This window comes from Neofelis nebulosa, chromosome 10, assembly GCF_028018385.1.
Source record: "Neofelis nebulosa isolate mNeoNeb1 chromosome 10, mNeoNeb1.pri, whole genome shotgun sequence".
Classification (NCBI taxonomy): Eukaryota; Metazoa; Chordata; class Mammalia; order Carnivora; family Felidae; genus Neofelis; species Neofelis nebulosa.
This window is the reverse complement of record NC_080791.1, coordinates 21,321,354-21,343,766: the sequence shown is the minus strand read 5'-3', so window position 1 is coordinate 21,343,766 and position 22,413 is coordinate 21,321,354. Positions and strand designations below refer to the sequence as shown.

Below are 22,413 nucleotides of genomic sequence, written 5' to 3'. Positions count from 1 at the left end.
AGTTTGTTACATCCCTCTAAGAAGGTGATTTTTGCAGATGTGTCCGCCTTCATCCCAGGGATAAATGTGTCCCACAGCGTGAATGCTTTGTTTCTCTGTCTCCACTCCCCGTGTACAGCCCCATGAATCTCCAGTCCTTATTATACAAGCCAGAGTTGTTGACTGCAGACAGCAGAAGTTATTCTGGTTAGCTTTGGCAAAAGAGGGAGTTAATTGGCAAGAAATTGGGGGTAATTAACAGACTCTTAGAGAAGGCTGGGGAACCAGCTTCTGAAGCTAGTCAGGGGAAGCCAGGTGGTAGAACCACAGCCAAGCTGTACTGCAGAACCATCTGGTTAGGCTGCACTGGTATCACCAATACCTAATACTTGTTATCAATTGGTAGTTTTTCTGTCTTTGTCTTTGACAAAATGAAATATAAATTGTTCCTCTTTCTTGTGTCACTTATTCCAGACTCAGAGTCCTGCATGGGAACATCTGACTGGCTGAGCTCAGTCTTTTGTTCTTTGGGGAAGTTTCACAGAGGGAGGCTGAGTTTGGCTTCAACCAAGGGTCACACAAGGGCAGATTCCCAAACATGGAAGGAGTACCAATGCTGCACAGTCAATATTTCTACCTAGTTATGTATAAGCATCTGTTTATTCTAGGTATCTAGGTATATATCTAGATTATATATTTAAAGGGCAGGGATTGTGTCCGTTTTGATGGTTGCTCTTTATTCTCAGAGCGAAACACAGGCCCAAGAATGTAGCAAATGCTCTCTATCTGTCTATTGGACCTTCACTATTTTTACATTTCTTAAGTTACATTTCTAACTCATAGTCTTTCCCCCCCATCCCCCAGGCTGATGGCAACTTTGGATAATTTCTTTAGATCTACCCTCCAATTTACCCATTATCTCTTTGCCTGTGTTTAAGAGGCTGTCTAACATATTTATACAGTTCCTCATTTCAACTATCAGGTTTTCATTTCTACAAGCTCTATTTGATTATTTTAAAAACCTGCCTTGTCAGTTTTTATGGGGCCTTCATTACACTTCCAATTTGCTCCCCCCCCCCTTTGAACACGTTAAATAAATTATTTTGTATTCTGTCCCTGATAAGCCTAATGATTTTGCAGGTCTGGTTCTATAGCTTGTGGTTTATCATTTAATGATGATTCTCATTTCTGGTGGCTTATTTTGTGTTTGTTTACTGCTTTTCATTAAGAGCTCATGATCCCTGGATAGTTATCTGGGGAAATTCTTTGATATCTGGAGCTAACTTGTATTTTCCAGAGATGATTTTTTTTGTTATATATGTAATATGATTTTTAAAATTTATTTATTTATTTATTTATTCATCCATCCATCCATCCATCCATCCATCCATTTATTTGCCTGAAACACAGAGGTTGCTAGAAATTCTCAGAGGATATTTTATCTCTTTCTCTTCCCTAGAGCCGAGGCCAAGTCAGACACATATCTTTGCCTTCTTCCTATGCGGTCTTTTTAAAATTCATCTACTTTAGCCATGGAAGATGTTTCTTTTTGGGGACCCAGTATTATGAGTCAATAATGGTTCCAAACTCTCAGGCTTCCAGGATTCAGTCATAAAAGGATTTATCCCAGGATTTATCTCTTGGGTCCTGCATAGGCAACTCAATTAACACCCAACTCTGGGCCATAGGAAATCTACTAGTTCCCCAAGGACAAACTCCAGGTCCAGTGCTTGTGTGCCCCTTGGATACAGATCTTTTCTGTTTTGCTCTCACAGGTATTCACTTAGTTCCTGCCTCATCAAACATTAACAGGTAGAGGATTTTTATATTTTACTCAGAATTCTTAGTTTTGTTCTATCAGGGAAGAATTTTCTGAGTATAAAATTTGCAAGAGTGCTGGAAATAGCTGGCCTTAATAAATACTTATTGGATGATGAATCAATGAGTAAGTTGATTCTACTCTAATAAAGAGAGATCATGCCCATTCTTCCATTGCTGGGCCATTGCCATACATCTGTCGAACTGTTATTCAAGAAGGAGAAATGTAGCGGATATGAAATTATGTGTGCTAAAAGCAAATAACTATTTTCTTCATAAAAATAAGCCTAAAAACATCTAACTACAGAACTGAAAAGAGATTTTCTGAGTAGTAAGGGGGAATTGGATCAAGTAGTTCAAACTTGTACTAAAAATTCCTCTGGCCATTTCCCTTGAGTATTTTCCCCTGATGTCTACCAACTAGCATGCAGGTCCTAGAGGGCTTCTGTGCCCTTAATATTGGATAAATGACCATAAACTTGCTGTCCTGTGCTATGTCTTGAGGAAAGGCCAGAGGGTTCCAATATGACTGTCCTGAAGTCTAGAAGATGACAAAAGAGAAATAGGAGTGGAAAGAGAGGGAGGGAAGGAGGGAAGGAGGGAGGGAGGGGGAGAGAGAGAGAGACAGAGAGACAGAGAGAGACAGAGAGAGAGGTAAAAGCTGTACCCTGTTAGGACTGAATCTTGGAAGCCACGTAGCATTGCTTCTGCCATGCTCTTTTGGAAAAATCCTAAGTCCTTGCCTAGATGCAAGTGTAGGGAACATAAATCCCATCTCTTTATTTGAGGAATGTCAGTCCTATTGTACCAAGAACATGTGGGATGCAAGATATGTGTGTGTGTGTGTGTGTGTGTGTGTGTGTGCGTGTGTGCGCGCGCGCGCACTGGCCATCTTTGGAAAAAACAAAAACATCTTCCATATACATGTATACTGTATAGTTGTTGTAAATATTATGTTACATTAGAAAACATCCAGCATAATGTCAGGTACTCTGTAGTTGCACCATATGCATCAATTCTTTTACCTCTTGATTCCCTCCCTTTATATAAGAAATAAAGGGAGTTTTATCTTAAGAGATACAAGATGGATAAAAAATATAAAATGATGGTCCTTTTGCATGTGCCACCATACTGAGTTGTTAGGTCAGTAAATTCCCATTTTACAAGTGGGAATTATGGATCAAAAGTGCTTAGTAAATTTAGTGTTAGCTTGGCAGGATGATTTGCTAAAATATTTGTTTTTGTTTTCCATTTGTTTTAAGTCAATGTTTAATTTCAAGTGTAGCAAGGATACAGCTTGATGAATTTTTACCAACTGAACACATCCATGTAACCAGTATCCCTATGAAAAACAGAACACTGTCAGCAACCCTGAGACATCCTTCATATATATATATCCCTCTCCAGTCACTAGGCTGGAGACCAAGCATGAATAACTGCTATCTGACTTCTAACACCACAGAGTGATTTTCTTAGTTTTGAAACTCATATACATGAAATCATAAAGTATGCACTCTTTTGTGCTTGGCTTCTTCTGTTTCATAATAGGTTTGTGACCTTTATCTATGCTATTAGCTTTCATGGCTATATGGAATTCTGTTTTATTAATACCAATTTATTACCCAGTCTACAGTTGATTGACATATGGGTTGTTTTCAGTTCTTGATTATTATGTATAATGGTGCTATGAAAATTCTTGACATGTCTTTAGGTAAACATGTATACTTATTTTTATGGGGTATGGACCTAGCAGTAGAATTGATGGGTCAAAATGTATGTCTATGTCCAAATTTGTTAAATATTACTAATCAATTTATTGTACTATATACCATGATATTCAACAATGTTGTTCCATTGTACCAATGGTTACAAGGTAAAATTATACTAATGTTTATTCCTTCAACCAATGTGATTCTTTTCCCTCTTATTTCCCTTCCACCTATTTTAGGCAGGTAGTTCAGGTTTGTATTTCTCTGCTTTGGAGATTTTGGTTAGGTATAAATCAGAAACAGCTTGCAGCAAGTGTTCTTCTTATTTTTGAACCTGAATCTATTGAGATACAGTATTGGTTGGTCAGAAGGAGTAAGTTCAGTTAAGGAGAACTTTCAGGGCAAGAAGGGTGAAAGACAGATACTTCCTTAGCCAGAATGGGGATGGAGGTCAATGGGTCTAAGAGACAGTAGGGGCCAGAGGACCTGAACAGCTGCTTATGCTCTTTTTAGTAGGGTGACCATGTAATTTCCTCTCCAAATCCAGACACTTTTCAGAGTGAGAGAGTATGCTATTAATAATTATACAGGGATAATAGATGTAAATCAGAACTATTCCAGGAAAACTGGGATTATTTTAGGCAGCCTCAGTTAACTTACAAATGCAGTTGCTTACATGCCTTTGAATGTTTCTTAGAATATTCATGTAGCAGATCATATGGAAAGCAGCTTTGTCATCTGGAGAATGACAGGACTAAAACAGGTACATCTCCTGTTACATCTCGGCCTTCACACATCTATAGAGTAACTTCATGCAGGTGTGTGTGTGCTTCCTTGCATATGTGTTGGTATATTTTAATCTCCTTATATATAGCAAAGGCCTGCCTGTGGCCCTTAATAGAGCTGAGGGTAGGTGGTGTTTGTGGTGATGGTGGTGTGGTGTCTCCACTGTTCTGAACAGCTCAGGCTCTTAGAAGCATTTTGTCTGAGGTGCTCTCTGTAGCATCTACAATTCTGATCTAAAAATTTTTGGTCCTATTAGCAAAACTCCTGCTGAAGATCTGGAAATGGTGGCTAAAATAAGTTTGAGGTCATTTTCCTTTATTTATTTATTTATTTTGTTACTGTTTATTTTTGAGAGAGAGAGAGAGAGAGAGAGAGAGGAAGAGACAGAGTGTGAGTGGAGGAGGGGCAGAGAGAAAGAGGGAGACACAGAATCTGAAACAGTCTCCAGGCTCTGAGCTGTCAGCACAGAGCCTAATGTGGGGCTCAAACTCACAAACCGTGAGATCATGACCTGAGCTGAAGTCAGATGCTAAACTGACCGAGCCACCCAGGTGTCCCAAGGCCATTTTTCTTTAAACTCAACCTTAAGTACCAAGAGTTAATGAAGGAGAGGAAAAATGAGCCCCCACACTCAGCAGTGAATGGTATGAAACCCCTGGGGTAATGGGGAAGTTTGAGTAGAACAAGTGAGTCCCAAGATGCCAGGTAAGCAGCATTATCCAGGTTGTCAACAAAGACAGTGCAAGTCCTTCCTCATAGACAAGTCTCTGAGAAATTCCCAGGGAAATTGTCTGTAAGCAGGCCCCTGAGATCATCAAGTAGCATAAACTTCTCTATGATATGCCAGCTGGGGTTCTGGTAAAAATGAGAGTTGCTATTTTTTTTGCTCCTGAAGTTGATGTAGACCATCTGGGAAAATCCACAAACAGAAATCTTAGTCTATTCCCAGAGCACCTTGGTGACTGGGGTCTGTAAAAGGTCTGATTCTCAACACCAAGGGAATAAGAAGAGTACACTTGAGGCTGCCTCCTTTATGCATGAACATCATTTTCTCCTTTGGGCTAATGGAAAAAAGGCTGCATAAAGCCCAGCACTGAGTGAGGCCAGGGAGAAGGAAGGTGAATGTCTGAATCCCATGTTTCCTTATAGTTTTCTTTTAAACCCACAACCAAGAGGTCTAGGGTATATTGGTCTCTTCTCTGCTCTCAACACTGACTTTGATGTGAGATGGAGTGGAGGGCTTAGAGGAAGACAATAGGGTGTGCAGAGACAGTAGGGGACACTATTGGCTTTCTCTATAGGGGAGGAAGGCAGAGAATGGGTGGAGACAGTGAGTCACATGAGAGCTCCTGTCTCTCAGAGCCTGAGGCAGTAGGCTCAGGTTGTACTCCTGGCTCTTGTGATGTCCTTCTGTTAGTCCTTGGGCAGCAAATGCAGGAATTCTGTCTCCTCATCTTTCAAGAAGGGACAGAATTCTTGTGCCCAAGAACACACTCTAGCCCAGGGGAGCTCAGATATAGTCACAGGCATGTTGTCAATGGTTTGGCTGGGGGGGGGGGGGGGGGGCGGGGGGCGGTGCATAGATGAGAGAAGAAAGTAAAGTAAAAAGGAAGGACATCCATGCACTGGCTCATCTTCTAGAGCCTTCTTCCATCAGCTATGCTTATATCTATTATCAATCTATGTATTTTATTGTTTGTTTCCACAGACAGCTCCCTGGAAGAGAATGACTCTGAGAAACAGCTCCTCGGTGACTGAGTTTATCCTAGGGGGATTATCAGAACAACCAGAGCTCCAGCTTCCCCTCTGTGTCCTGTTCTTAGGGATCTATGCGTTTACTGTGGTGGGCAACTTGGACTTGATTACCTTAATTGGGCTAAATTCTAGCCTTCACACTCCCATGTACTTTTTTCTCTTCAACTTGTCTTTTATAGATCTCTGTTATTCCTGTGTATTTACCCCCAAAATGCTGAACGATTTTCTGTCAGAAAATGTCATCTCTTACATGGGATGCGTGACTCAACTTTTTTTCTTCTGTTTCTTTGTCAATTCTGAGTGCTATGTGTTGGTATCAATGGCCTATGATCGCTATGTGGCTATCTGCAAGCCTCTGCTGTACACGGTCACCATGTCCCCTCAGGTCTGTTCTCTGCTCATGTTTGGTTCATATGTGATAGGGTTTGCTGGAGCCATGGCCCACACTGGGAGCATATGGAGACTGACTTTCTGTGATTCCAACATCATCCACCATTATCTGTGTGAAGTTCTTCCTCTCCTGCAGCTCTCCTGCACCAGCACCCATGTCAATGAGCTAGTGTTTTTTATTGTTGTGGGAGTGGTCATCACAATATCCAGTATTAGCATCTTCATTTCTTATGCCTTGATTCTCTCTAACATCCTCCATATTCCTTCTGCTGAGGGTAGATCCAAAGCCATCAGCACATGTGGCTCCCACATAATTGCCGTTGCTTTGTTTTTTGGGTCAGGGGCATTCACCTATTTAACAAGCTCTTTTCCTGCATCTATGGACCAGAGTAAATGTGCCTCAGTCTTTTACACCGATGTGGTTCCCATGCTTAATCCTTTGATCTACAGTTTGAGAAATAAGGATGTGAAACTTGCGCTGGGTAAAACCCTGAGAACAGTGCTCTCCTGATGGTTCTATTTGTATAAATTAATTACTGGTAAGCATCACACTTAAGTATCTTTTTATTTACAGGTGCAGAACTTTTCATCTTTTTTCTCAGCTAGGTCTTCTTTCCAGTTAACCACAAGTCTCTTGCTTATACACTTCTTGAAGATTATGCTATTTTGTAAGATTTAAATTGGTTCATTGCATGCAATTTAGCATCTATTAAGTGTCTACTGTTTACTAGACTCTATACGGGGCCCAAGAGATAGATGAATAAGATGTGGCCCCATGCCTTCCATTCTTTTCTTGGTAGGCTAAATGGATTTTCCACACAACATTTCTGGCTGGGGGATGGAGCAGGTGATGGTATGAAGGTCCAGGACAGTGAACTTATGTTTTCTTCAGGTATGGGAGCAGCTTTACCAAAGACCAATGTAGATACCTTGGAGCCCTAAGTAAGATAGTCTCCCAGCTCATTGAGAAGTTGCTTGCCCAGGGAGATCATAAATCATCTCTTTAATGTACGTACTTGTACACATAAGAGAAGCCCTTGCACAAGAGTTCTTTACACGGTTTGAAATGTAAAGATAAATCAAAACTAAAATCTTTCATTTCCAAGTTTCAGAACACTTAGGGCTTGGAATGGTAACCATGGTGTAGGCGGTTTTGTAATTGGGCCAATTTCTTGGGCTCTGTATGCTAAGGCTGAAAGCAAGAACAAAGAAGAAATTTCACAGATTTATATGATTGTTAACTGCTACCTCTCCTCTATACTTCCCTGGAGATACTGTGTACATTATGGGGCATTTAGGAAAATTCTTTTATTCTTTAAAGTCGATTTAGATTTTACTGTCTCTAAGAATATGTATGTATTGATATATGTATGTGTGTGTGTTACAGTTAACTATTAGAGAATCAGGAAGAAAGAGGAGTCATATTACACTTTCTGCTTGCAGGGAAACTTGAAATGGATCCAGATTTTGAGTGCCAAAGTCCACTTTGTACTGCTCTGCTGAAGATTCTGCTATGCTATATTGAATAGTTCAGATTTCAAGGAATATACCCTTATAAACTTCCTTGAGTGTAGGCAGCAAGGTGAACCCAGGACCAGACCAACCCATGTGCAAAGATGGGCAGATGGAGACTCAGTGTGGCTAGAAGAATGGGGCTGAGTAGAGGCTAGAACTCGGGGTGCCCTTGAGAAGACTCTCTGTGAAGAGTATTTGGTACTTTTTTTGGATATGGAGAGAGTCATATAAAGTACTGAGTTGATGTACTTTTCTTTGCCTGTATTTCTTTACCTCGTCCATAAAATTGGATAGTTGTTCAGTTTGTATTGGTATGAGAAACAAGGCAGTAAGAAGTTAGTCCTTCTTGACATTTACTTCTCTGCTGATACTCATGTGGAAGCAGCAGCATCATACTGAGAAGAAAGGTAGTTCAAGTGTTTCAGGTTTTGGCCAGAAGCATGCCAGACTGTGATGGAGTTGAGAACAGAATGGGGAAGGACCTGCAGCATGGAACTGACTAAGGAGGAGACAGAAGACAAACCTTATTTTCTCTAAATATGCTAACGTGAGGAGATCTCGAAAGAAGGTGGAAAAATCTGCTAAATATTTGGATTATACCTAGATTATGATAATCATACTTAACATTTACTGAGTATATACTATATGTTTGAGCACTTTTAAGGTCCCTTACCTACATTAAACTCATTGGAATTGTATTAATGCCATACTGAACAACTGCTTGTTGGTCCTTTGGGCCTAGCTGACTTCTACCCTCTGTAGGACTGTCTGTGTCTGGATATGTGGGGATCTTGGGGATATTAGGAAAGAGTAGAGAATAGGGAGAGATAAGAGCAAGTATACTATGATACAAAGAAAAAATTACCATTGGTATAAATGAGTAGGAACAAGGAATAAATGAGAACCATAAGGATATGAGTGAATGAATGAAAGAAAAGGAATACTTATGAAATAAATGCATTAAATCCACAAAATATCCTTCCTTACACTCATTACATATGGCACTGGGGTGAGCAGAGGTGAAAACATAAGTTTGACTTATGGAGATACTGGCTTGGATCTTTTGGAAAGCAGTCCCGTTAAAGATCTGAAATGACAAAACTCAGAGGTACTTTCCTGGTTCTTACAATAGCCAGATAAGACACATTTATTGCTCCTACAGGAAAGACAACATTTTGTAAATTCCAAAGACCTTCACTCCTCTCCCAAACCAAGGATAAGTCATCTTTCCTGTCCTTTTAAGGTCGGTGTTGAGGAATTGTAGGTTCTCAGTGGTCAACAGACAGGAATAGGTTTGGGGCTTCTGCTTTACAGTAACGGAGAGACCTAATTTGATACTCTGTGTCCAGTGTCCTCAGGTGAATCCCTCTGCCACAATACCAAAACCCTGTCACCTGATCTTATCATGACATTTTCATTTTCAGGAAAGGAAGTTTTCCCCTTTAGGAAGCATTGTTAAAGCTGGGATTCCTCTGGGTTCAGACCTGAGTTCACTTCTCTTCTTGGATCTTCCTCAGGCATCTCTCCTTCTCCTCTGGCTTCAACAACCATGCATTTTTATGGTGACTCTTAAGTCCATAACTCTGGTCTTGGTCTATGATTATAATCTATAATCAATTTTAAGTTAAAAATATAAAACTATTATCAACATTGATGTCCAAATAGAATTATGTAATGATTAGGTGGTAAAATACTTTTGGATTATAAGAAAGAATAAACTGATATCTGCACATTCTCCTACATTCTAAATAGGTGGGGGGGTACTGAGATAAGTGATAGACATCAAGTGTCAGGAGTGAGAGTCCAAGAAGAACTCTGGGTAGAGTTTGGAGGGCCGGAACAGGTATTTCTCTGTATTCTGTGGAGCATATGGGAAGATAACTGTGATTATGGCTCATTGCTGGCCCTCAGCCCATGTGTTAGATAGAGAAACCTATCACCCTCCCTTCCTTCACACTTCCATAAATGAAATAAATCATTTACTAATTGCCTCAGCTGCTAATGACATGTGTCTGACTGCAGTAGCTTAAACTTATGAGGGTTTGTTTTTCTCTAACATAAAAGGCATCTAGAAGTAGGCAGTCCAAGGCTGATATGGCAGTGTGAGTCATCAAGGACTCAGACTCTCTCTCTTCCTTCTTATGTCTTAGTCGTGGCTACATTCTTGCGGATGCATCATGGGTTCCATATGGCTGCTAGAGCTCCTGTGTCCACATTCCAAGCAGCAAGAAGACACAGGACAAAGAAAGGAAGAGGGTGCTTTACCTATCTAATGAGTGACTTCCACTGACATCTTACTGGCCGTGCCTACTTACAAGGGAGATGGGGCAACTTGGTATTTAGCTTCAGAACATTACCATCTTGGAAAAAAAAATCAGGATTTTGTTACTTTCAAGGAGGAGATGGCTATCGGGTAGGCAATCAGCAATCTCTACCAAAGAACAGAGTTGGTTCCACTTGCCAGGAGGGAACAGTTAAGAACTGAGCACTTTCCACCCCATTTTTGCTCTCTTGCTTGCTGTACTCTATGAGAGGAAGACAGATTAATCTGACAGATAAGACCAGAAAAGAGACAAGTTGGTCATTGATGGAGCTGTACCCAGTTTCTCTTGATCACTGACCTGTTTGTACTGAATTAAGACAAAGTCTTGACAAGAACAAGCCAGATCTGCGCTATTTCATTTTCAAGTCCTCCTCCTCCTGTTCTTTGCTGGGTGAAGTTAGAGTCCAGGTTTTGGGAGGGAAGTTTGAGTCCTGACATATTTCCCTAATCAGCTTTGCTATTAATAAAGGTGTAATGGTATTGTGATGCTTTTTTGGCTCCTTGTACTTTCTCACCAGTTAGATCTCACAGGGGAGGGGGAGTGAGTAATATATCTAAATCTCCCACATGATGGTTATCTTTGCACTTTTAGCATAAGATACTTCTGGTAACCAAAGGTCTCATTTTCTTATGCTTCGAGATGCTCCCCCCTTGATCTGTGGTGGGTTATTGGAAACTGTAGGGGAAGAACAAAATTCTCTCTATCTACCTTAGATTACTTGATGGGCCCTAAAAATTGGAATGACAAAAGACAGACTAACAAGAGAAAAACAAACAGAAGTATGTTAACACGTGCATCCTGCATTCCTAAGGGAGTACTCAGTGATGAGTAACTCCAAAGGGTGGTTACAACTTGGGCTTAAGCAAAGGAAAGCAAAGGCTTAACAAAGGAAAAATAATTTGTAGAGAAGTGGCAAGATAAAAAAAAAAGTCCTTTGAACTTCTAGGGTTGGCAAACTATGGAAAGGTAAATATATGAGGGGAAACTAATGGAAGATAAGGGCTAGTAAGGTTTGTTATGTAATTCTGCTGGTGAAGTCTCTGGGCTAAGTGTCTATAGTTTCATCCAGAAGGAGGTAGGGAGGGGAGGGGGAACAACTTTATAAATCTATATCTTGCTTTTAGGTAAATAGGGGGAAGGCACAGAGTTTTTCTTGTATCTACTTTTTCTTAAAATTGCCTTCAGCTCAAAATAATCCTTATGCCAAAGTGGCATATTTTGGAGTAGCATATTCTGCTACCCTTCAAAACCATACCAAGAACAAAGTTCCTAAGAATATACAAAATGCAACTCAAATAGGGTCACAGAGAGAGGGACTCACTGAAAGCTAACAGAGAAATCTGACAAGGAAAATTAGGCTAAGGAATCCATAATATCACAGAAAAGTAAGAAGGCTTGCTTATCTTATAGGATTTGCCCAACCATTGATGGGTTCAACAGATATTCCCTAAATTCTTAGTAAGTTACAGGTGAAGAGTTCAAGGTGTCATTTTATGGGATCATTAGACTTGAAACTGTCTTTTGTTTCCATTAACATGCACAACCACATGCCTTAATTGATAACTAAACTGAGGTGGGATTAATTGATACAGCTTTCTGAAATTGAGAATCCTAAATTAGAACATTTTCCTAATTAGAACAACTTGACATCTCCTTGGAAGTGGGACAAGAGTATCTACAAGCTGACAAAGAAAAAGAAAAAGAGTAAGTATCTTCAACAGTGTAAAGTCAACATTAAGGAAGGATTTATTATTGGCTAAAACTGGATGGTAGAGAAGAGGGAGGAGAGGGGATAGGAAGAGGAAATTGTATCATTAAATCATAGCAGGGAACTAATATAGTAAGAGTTTTATATAAAGTTTTAATTATAAAGCATGTACCAATATAAAAAAGAAATCTTTTTAAGTATCAGAATTTCACAAACATGAAGAGAAAGGAAAGCAAACCATCTAGTGAATGATTAAAATATTGTAAATATAAGATAAAAAGCCATAAAAAATATTATGATAGAATTAAAGCAAATATATAATATATAAATAAATGTAAATGTCTTAACCTCTCTATTAATTGAAAAAGACTCAGGCTGGGGCGCTTGGGTGGCTCAGTCGGTTAAGTGTCCAATTCTTGATTTCGGCTCAAGTTGTGATCTCACAGTTTGTGGGATTAAGCCCCATGTCAGGCTCCACATTGACAGCATGGAACCTGCTTGGGATTCTCTCCTTTTCTCTCTGCTCCTCCCTTGCTTGCACTTTTTGTCTCTCTCTCAAAATAAACATTAAAAAAAAAAAAAAGAAAAAGACTCAGGCTGAATCATAAAGCAAACCACAAGTCCATGTTGCATACAAAAAGCACATCTGAACCAAATGATTCAAAAAGGTTGAAAATAAAATGGTGGCTGCCAAAGATGTACCAAGTAAATGCAAACAAATAAACAAATAAACAATATGGGTATCAGCTAGAATGGAAATCAGGCCAAAAACTGTTAAGTAAGAATACTTTACAATGTTATAGAGTAAAATTAACAATGTGTATGTAATGGTTGTTACCTTCCATTCAACAAATAGTAAAATATCAGGAGCTATAAGAAGAAAAAACATATTGTGGAAGGAAACTTTAAGTTACCTTTGTCAGTCTATGGCAAAACAAGTTTACAGGAAAAGTGAAAGAGAAAAGATAGAAAATCTTATGTCTAGGGGCGCCTGGGGGGCTTGGTCGGTTAAGAGTCCGACTTCAGCTCAGGTCGTGATCTCACGGCCCGTGAGTTCGAGCCCCGCATCGGGCTCTGTGCTGACAGCTCAGAGCCTGGAGCCTGTTTCAGATTCTGTGTCTCCCTCTGTCTCTGCCCCTCCCCTGTTCATGCTCTGTCTCTCTCTGTCTCAAAAATAAATAAACGTTGAAAAAAAAATTAAAAAAAAAGAAGGAGAATCTTACATCTAAATAAGATAATCAGTTAGATAAATTTAATTTATATATACATCATTTTGGGGCGCCTGGGTGGCGCAGTTGGTTAAGCGTCCGACTTCAGCCAGGTCACGATCTCGCGGTCCGTGAGTTCGAGCCCCGCGTCGGGCTCTGGGCTGATGACTCAGAGCCTGGAGCCTGCTTCCGATTCTGTGTCTCCCTCTCTCTCTGCCCCTCCCCCGTTCATGCTCTGTCTCTCTCTGTCCCAAAAATAAATAAAAAACGTTGAAAAAAAAAAATTAAAAAAAAAAATTTATATATACATCATTTCAATGATATATATAAATTTAATGTGTGTGTGTGTGTGTGTGTGTGTGTGTGTATGCAGTTTTGTGTCCTAGAAATTAGAAATACAGCCTACTGTGAAAAGGGCAAGACAGTCACATAAATTGAATGGATATTAGGTCACAAAAGCAAACCTCAATAAATTTCATATATTGGATATAGTACAGATAATGTTTTCTGATCACTGTGCAATAAAACCAAACTTAATTACATAACCAGAACACAAAAGTCCTCTATAAGCTGGCTATTAAAAACTCTCTTAAAGCTACTTGCAGGTGAAATAAACATGCAAAATTATAAACTTTCCAGAAGAGGAATATAAAAACTCAACATTTTACAACTTATGGGATATGTGTACATATATCCCATAAGCAGAAAAATAGCTCATAACCTTAAATACTGTATCAATAAACAGAACAATGAAAATAAATGAATTAAGCCTTAACGTGCCAGGAAAACAAGCATAATAAAATTAGATAAAATATAGGGTAGCAATTAATATAGTTAAAATCAGTAATTATTGAATTAGAAAACATAATAGCAGAATGAATAAAAAATAGTGGATTCTTTGCAAAACTGATACAACAGATCAACTTCTATCTGTTCTAATTCAGAAAAAAAAGGGAGGGAGAACAAATACAAAAGTTAAGAAAGAAGGGGAGATAGAAATAGAGGAAATAACCTTCCCCACCAAATAAACTACTTTGTTTCAGCTCTATTCAAATGAATTAAGAAGCCTGGATGAACTAGACCATTTTTGAGGAAAATCTAATTTAATAAGACTAATGTTGAAACGTTATAGACAGTCTAGAGTCCAATTCCATAGGATAAATACAGAAAGTTGTCAAAGAGTTACAAAAATTCCCAAACCCAAATGGTTTCACAGAAGAATTCGTCTTAAGAACAAATACTTCCTGTACTATTTAAACAGATCCTCAGCCTAGAAAAAGAAGAAAAGCTCCAAAATTATTTTTATGTGATAAGCGTAACATTGATGCCAAAATCTGGCAAGATAGCATACAAAAAAGGAAACTACAGACCAACCTTACTTATGAATATCAATTAAAAAATCCTAAACAAAATTTTAGATACTTTAGCAGCAGAAAAAACAAACAAACAAAACCATCATTAACTCATCTAAGTAGGATTTAGTCCACGACTGCATGGATGGTTCAACATTAGGAAATCGAATGTAATTTATTTATTAATTGAGTGGGGAGAAAAATCATATGATCATCTCCACAGTGAAAATTCATCATACAATCTTGATTAAATTCACCTTATAAAATAGGACTTGATAGAGCCAATTTGAAGTTTGGATCTCTTTCTCTCTCTCTTCTAAGCTAGAACTAAACCCTGTTCGTTTTTTTTAAGCAAGGGGTTTGCCAGTGTTTTTTTTTTTTTTTAAGTTTATTTTCAGAGAGCATGTGCATGCTTGTGCATGTACGTGTACGTACACACACACACACACACACACACACACACACACACACACACACGAGTGAGCGGGGGCGGGGCAGAGAGAGAGAGGGAGAGAGAGACTCCCAAGCAGGCTCCATGCGTCAGTGCAGAGCCCGACATGGGGCTCCATCTCACAAACAGTGAGATCATGACCTGAGCCAAAACCAAGAGTGGGATGCTTAACTGGCTGAGACATCCAGGCACCTGTCCATTTGCTTTTATTTCTAGCAACATATAATGTTTATCAAACTGCCTGCCCTCTTTGGACAAAATTCACAGAGACATTACATTTGTCAAATTTCTTTCCTGGCCCTGAGTAACTCATGCTATATTAGGGAAAATGTGATATTTTCGTTGTCCTGTTCATTTTTATATATAGTTCCTTTTATATTCTAGCTATCTAAGTTTTGGACAAAAATTCTGGGACCTATAATTGTAAGAGCAAAAAACAAAGCATATTGTCTTTAGTTAAGGACCAAGGGCTGTCTATAGCATGAAATTTCTTTGTTTTCTTAACTGTGCAAATATAGCTCCCTAGCACATACAAAGATCCTTTTTTCCTCTTCCATAAAGGAAACAGATGTGGCAGAGGAACTTCCTAGGAATGACTGAATATCTTTCTATGCAACTCCCATTTGTCCTTAGCCTCTTAGAAGGTAGAAATAATGTGTATTCCCTTGACTATCATCTTTTACAGAGGAGTAAACTGTTTCAGAGTTAAAGAAATCTCCTGAACATCACCAGAATGTGGCAGATCTTATTTTTTTAAGTTGAGGTGTAACTGACATATATTATATTATTTTCAGGTGTACACCATGATTCAGTATCTGTGTATGTTATGAAATGACCACCACAATAAGTCTAGTTAACAGCTGTCACCATATATAGTTACAGAATTTTTTTCTTGTAAGAACTTTTAAGATTAACTCTCTCAGCAAGTTTAAAATATGAAATACCCTATTATTAACTACAGTCACCATGCTGTACATTATATCCTCATGGCTTATCTATTTTGTAACTGGAAGTTTGTACCTTTCAACTCCTTTACTCATATTGCCCAACTTCCTCTCACTTCTGGCTACCACTAATATGTTCTCTGTCTGTATCTGTGAAATTTTTTTTTAAGATATCACATATAAGTGTGATTATATGGTATTTGTCTCTCTCTCTTTGACTTATTTCACTTTATATAATGCCCTCAGGATCTATCTATGTTGTCATCAATGGCAAGATTTCATTCTTTTTTATGGCTGAATAATATTCCAAGGTAGATATACGTGTGTGTGTATGTATATATACATATATGTGTGTGTATATATCCATGTAAAATATGATATATATCATGTTATATGATATATATATTCCGTATATTTATTCCATGGTGTGTGTATATATATAAAACCATGTAAGATATGTTAAAAATACATACAATATCACATTTTTTAAATTCATTCATCTGTTGATGGACATATAGATTGTTTCCATATCTTGGCTATTGTAAATAATACTGCAATGAACATTCAAGTTCATATATCTTTTCAAGTAAGTGTTTCTGTTTTTTTTGAATAAATATCCAGAAGTACAATTCCTGGATCTTATGGTAGTTCTATTCGTAATTTTTTGAGGAACCTCCATGCTGTTTTCCACAGTGGCTGCATCAATTTACATTCCCACCAACAATGCACAAGGGTTCCCTCTTCTCCATATCCTTGCCAACACTTGTTATCTTGTCTTTTTGATAATAGCCATCCTAACAGGTGTGAGGTGATATTTCACCACGGTTTTGATTTGCATCTCCCTCAGGATTAGTGATGTTAGGCATCTTTTCATGTGCCAGTTGGCCATCTGTATGTCTTCTTTGGTAAATGTCTATTCAGTCAGATCCTCTGCCCCCTTTTTGTCTGATTTTTTTTTTTTTTTTTGCTACTGAGTTGTAGGGTTCTTTTTTGTTTTGTTTTGTTTTGTTTTGTTTTAGAGAGAGAGAGGGTGTGCTGCTGGGGGGGAGGGGCAGAGGGAGAGAGAGAGAATCTTAAGCAGGCTCCATGCTTAGCATGGAGCCCAGTATGGGTCTTGATCCCACAACCCCAGAATCATGACCTAAGCCAAAATCAAGAATTAGATGCTCAACAAACTGACCACCTAGGCACCCCAAGTTCTTTATATATTTTGGATATTAATCCCTTATCAGATAGATGATTTGCAAATATTTTCTCCCATTCAGTAGGCTGTCCTTTCATTTTGTTGATCATTTTCTTTGCTGGGCAGAAGTTTTTAAGTTTGATGTAGTCCCACTTGTTTATTTTTGCTTTTGTTGCTTTGCTTTTGCTGTCAAGCCCCCAAAATTGTCACCAAGACTGATGTCAAGGAGCTTACTGCCCACGTTTTATTCTAGGAGTTTATGATTTCAAACCTTCTGTGCATTTTGAGTTAATTTGTGTGCATGGTAGAAGACGGTGGTTCAGGTGCATTCTTTTCCATGTTGTTGTCCAGTTTTCCCAACACCAATTATTGAAGAGACTGTCCTTTGCCCATTGTACATTATTGGCTTCTTTGTTGTAATTAATTGAGCATATGTGCATGGGCTTACTTCTGGGCTCTCTATTCTGTTCCACTGATCACTGTGTCTGTTTTTAACCTAATATCCTACTAGTTCCATTACTATAGCTTTGTAATACTATTTAAATTCACAGAACATGATGTCTCTGGCTTATTAATCTTTCTTGAGATTGCCTTGGCTACTTGGGATCTTTTGCGGTTCCATACAAATTTTAGAATGTTTGTTCTGAATCTGTGAAAAACGCCATTCAAATTTTGACAGGAAATGCATTAAATATTTAGATATATTTGGGAATTATGAACATTTTGACTATATTAATTCTTCCATTACATGAGCATGGAATATCTTTCTATTTATTTGTGTCTTCTTCAATTTCTTTCATCAATGTCTTACAGTTTTCAGTGTCTTTTACCTCCTGGTTAAATTTATTTCTAGGTCTTTCATTCTTTTTTGATGCAATTGCAAATGGCATTGTTTTCTTAATTTCTCTTTCTGATACTTAGTTATTAGTGTATAGAAACACAACTTATTTCTGTATATTGACTTTGTATCCTACAACTTTACTGAACTCATTTATTAATGCTTACAGGGTGTGTGTGTGGAGTGTTTAGGCTTTTCTATGTATAGTATTATATCATCAGCAAATAGTGACAGTTTGACTTCTTCCTTTCTGTTTTTTATTAAAAAATTTTTAACGTTTATTTAGTTTTGAGAGAGAGAGAGAGAGAGACAGAGAGACAGAGAGAGAGAGACAGAGAGACAGAGATGGCTCAAGCAGAGGAGGGGCAGAGAGACAGGGAGACACAGAATCTGAAGCCAGCTCCAGGCTCTAAGCTGTCAGCACAGAGTCAGACGTGGGGCTCGAACTCATGGATGGCAAGATCATGACCTGAGCTGAAGTCAGATTCTTAACCAACTGAGCCACCCAGGAACCCCTTACTTCTTCCTTTCTAATTTGAATGTATTTTATTTCTTTTTCTTTCCTGATTGATTTGGCTAGGACTTCCAATTCTATGTGAATAAAAGTGGTCAGTGTGGGAATCCTGTCTTCTTTGTGATCTTAGAGGAAAAGCTTTCAGCTTTTCACCGTTGAGTATGATGTTAGCTGTGGGTGTGTCATCTATGGACTTTATTATTTTGAGGTACATTCCCTCTCTATCTACCACGTTGAAAGTTTTAATCATAAATGGATGTTGTATTTTGCCAAATGCTTTTTCTGCATCTATGGAGGTAATCATGATTTTTGGCAGATCCTATTTTTAAACCCTACTTTATCTGGCTCTAACGCCAGTGTTTTTTTGCACTAATACACATTGCTTTCTAGGAAGAAATGGAAAGAAATAGGAATATGAAATATATATATAGAAACATGAGAGGAGAAGAGAAAGTGACAATCTGGAGAAATGGTTGCAAATTAACATGGAAGAGAGGGTAGACACTTATCCTGTAAGTGAGATACAGTCTGTGTTGGTTTAGATTCAAAAATGGTCACTCGCACATATCCTTAAAAAGTTTGTCTCCAGAACCAGATGAAGAAAGCAGTTACAATGGAACATTTAACCTTGGTTCATTTTCAACAACTCTCACAAGATTAGGGGTAGATCAACTTCAGTCTGGGAATATGTCAGAATTTTCGGGGACATTGTGTTTGGTTAAAAAAAAAGATTTATTGCCATATAATTTTGTATATTAAAATTAAAATAAGGACAAATAACTTTGTAATGCAATTTAGTGATATAAAATATTCTGGTGCGATTACACAAAAGATAGAATTTATCTTCTTGACACCATTTATTCTAGAGAATAGCAAATGAGGCTATCCCTTTGTGGTATATCTTAGGGATTTGCAAAATTTAAATTTTCATCAAATGCTCTTAAGATAGTTAAAATACTGTTTTACAGGAATAAAATTGGACCATATGTTATATTGGTAAGCATTTAAAACTAGAGAATATAATAACTAATTTTTATATCCATAGCATTTTCTACAAACATCTGTTATATAATCATTGATTCATTAAATCTTTCATTTACTCAACAGCTATTTCTTTTTGTACTTGCATTATATTCTAGGTGTTGGGGATCGAGCAGTAAACAAAATAACAAAAATGATGCTTGCAGCTAACATTCTACTGAAACATTTTGTTTATATTTGTGTATATTATTTATAGTGTGATCGCCATGTCTTATCCATTCTCTCCTCATCACACGACATTGTAAGTGCCCCCAGTAAGTTTTAAAAATTGAATATATTCAACCTGCTTAAATTTTTCCCTCAAGAACATCTTTTTTAAAAGTTTATGTGTTTTAATAATGAGTTGACATTTTTATGTAGGGAGTTATGTAAAATCCATGGCAATACATTTAGGGGCCTAAGAAAAATGTAAAATATAAATTATAAGTAAAATTCTTTTTTTTTTTTTTTTTTTTTTTTTTGCTTGTTTAAATGACATCATTGAATCACCAGCACAGCCTGGTGGCTGTTTCCATGAACTGCCTGGTTTAGCGTTTAAAATTTCTCTTGTGAGTTCTGTCTCCATTCCATTTTCTTTCTTTTCTGGGGTTTTCTTTCTTTTTAATAGTTTCTTCTGTACTTAAAAATCGCATAAGGATTTTATAACGATTGTAATTAAAATTCACAGAACTTTTTGTTGAACAAATGTAGATGCTTCAAAATACTGTTTGTACTAGTCCTCTAATAACAATGTGACTAGAAGATTTGTCTCCCTTCAAAGTTAATTGATGTCTAGCGGGTAAGAAGAGTATTGTACACTTCTTAAATATAATACTTATCCCTATAGGAATTTAACATTTTGTGAATTAAAAGCAATTTTTGTTTTGCTTGTTTATAACATTTTGAAAAGTTTGTGGCTTTCCAGGTGATGGTGCCCATTCAACAGAGCCTGGGGAAAATACTTTTGTTGGATCCATGACATTGATAATCTGTGGTGCTGGAGACGGCTCTTCCTTCAAGTGACCATGGCTACAAATATCTGGGAAGCTGAATGAAGCGTCTGAAAAGCTATTTCACTACAGATAGGGGTGGTTGCACTAGAAGACCTCTAATTCTAAGATTTAAAAACTATTAATGATATATTAAAATAGATAATTTTCACCTGCTTGTACTTCCACTAACTAATGTAAGAATTCAGGTCTTATGAAATTCCCCCAAGAATTTCTGGGAGGGGGACCTGGGTAGCTCAGTTGGTTAAGTATCTAACTCTTGATTTTGGCTCAGATATGATCTCAGGGTTCATAAGATCAAGCTCCAGGTCAGGCTCTGCACTGACAGCACAGAGCTTGCTTGGGATTGTCTCCTTCCCTCCTTTTCGCTCTTCAAATAAATAAATAAACTTAAAAAAAAAAAGAATTTCTGGGAGTCTCCAGAAAGATCTTGCTGTGCTCAAGAACCAGACATCTCACTGGCAGCACACTACTCTCTCCTGCCACCTCCCTCTTTACTAATCAGAGGATATGTTGCTCTTTTTGTTCTTCTCTAAGGAAAAGAACAGCTGCTTGTGCCCCCGAGTTTCTGTCACATTTGTCTGTTGCCCCTCTCGCCAGAGCTCAGAGAATAGTCCATGGGAGTACGGACACATTCTCTGAAGCTCTGTTACCAGCTCCTGACATAGAATTCTACTGCCTTCATCCCCCATTTCCCCACTTCCCACACACATCTGCTGCTCTGGATGGTGGCCACTCCCATTGCTTTTTTCCTTTTGCACATATTGATGTAAGAAACATTTAAATGAGCATCTATAATGTACTGGGCCCTGCATTTGGCACTGGGGATACAGCACTACACCATGGAGCATACATCCGAACAAATAAATCCAGACCCAAGACAGGTAATTTCACCATTAATTAGTGAAGCCCACCACTTCATCAGACCCTATGAACCTCTGTTAGGCTTATCTGGACTCCTTTTTAAAAAGTATTTATTTTACTACCTTTAGTATATAGCAGAATCTTCATTGAGTTTTGGATGAAATTGTAGGTTTCATCTAAATAACAAGAGCAACAACAATAAAAGTCTGAGTGAATCAGATTATAAACATATTCTCCATACCATGTTAAAATATATGTACACTTTCCTTCCTTCCTTCCTTCCTTCCTTCCTTCCTTCCTTCCTTCCTTCCTTCCTTCCTTCCTTCCTTCCTTCCTCTCTCTCTCTCTCTCTCTCTCTCTCTCTCTCTCTCTCTCTCTCTGTTTCTCTTTCTCTCCCTCTCTTTCTGACTATGTAGATGATACAGTTCCTAAATCTTTAGTAAGTTCAGAAACTGAATATTTTGCAGCCTTGGTCTTCCTTTTTACCTTTATGCCTAGGATTTTATGAAGCTTTAGATGCTATAAAGCTGGCAGAAGTCTCAATCAAATGAATGCTTCCTGGAAAGGAAGAATGTAGATGCTTTTGGGAATGAAGAGAATTGAAGAAAAGTTTCTGGAGGGTAGTTCAGATGCAGAAGAGCTAAAATAGATATCTGGATACAGTAGTGGAAGGAGGTGGGGAAGAAAGGTGGATTTGGGATGTGTTGGGTGTGGATGACTCATTCATCCAAAGAGAATACAAATGCACAGAGATTAGGGATATTTGATCAATTTTTTGGTTCTACATATTGAGCCTAAACTGCTTGACTATAACTTAACTTTCATCAATCTGAACTGATGTGGGACAAAATATGCATTTAACACATATACTTCTAGTGGGCCCAGTTTGAATCTTGGGAATCCCTTGGTATGTTGGGTGGCTCTATTGGTGGGGGAAATTCATGTAGGTAGGAATAGAATGCACATACGATGCCCCAGAACGATATGTATTAAGGATACACTGAAGTCAGATGCTTAACTAACTGAGCCACCCAGGGGCCCTCTT

General features: G+C 38.1%; 1 protein-coding gene and 1 long non-coding RNA gene across 3 annotated transcripts; both read left to right on the top strand.

Annotated features, from left to right (window-relative positions):
• The first annotated feature begins 3,783 nt into the window (after nt 1-3,783).
• LOC131486984 (olfactory receptor 8B4-like) lies at nt 3,784-9,152 on the top strand. 2 transcript variants are annotated; one of them, XM_058687136.1, is made up of 2 exons: nt 3,784-4,269; nt 6,001-9,152. In XM_058687136.1, the coding sequence occupies exons 1-2, from the start codon at nt 4,225-4,227 to the stop codon at nt 6,946-6,948; spliced, it is 993 nt and encodes a 330-aa protein (XP_058543119.1). In that variant the 5' UTR covers nt 3,784-4,224; the 3' UTR covers nt 6,949-9,152. The 2 variants fall into 2 exon arrangements, with proteins under 2 accessions (XP_058543119.1, XP_058543120.1); XM_058687137.1 differs by having other exon boundaries at nt 3,784-4,324.
• A 2,719-nt stretch (nt 9,153-11,871) lies between these two features.
• On the top strand, nt 11,872-20,655 carry LOC131488525 (uncharacterized). The gene is made up of 3 exons (XR_009250236.1): nt 11,872-11,980; nt 19,712-19,756; nt 20,420-20,655. It is a non-coding gene; the product is annotated as an uncharacterized LOC131488525 (long non-coding RNA).
• Nucleotides 20,656-22,413: the final 1,758 nt, after the last annotated feature.

Excerpts from the sequence above, each read along its gene's own strand:
- LOC131486984 (XM_058687136.1), top strand. The coding sequence starts at position 4,225 with ATGGAAAGCAGCTTTGTCATCTGGAGAATGACAGGACTAAAACAG. Across the intron at positions 4,270-6,000 it reads GAATGACAGGACTAAAACAG|ACAGCTCCCTGGAAGAGAAT; the intron begins GTACATCTCCTG and ends TTGTTTCCACAG.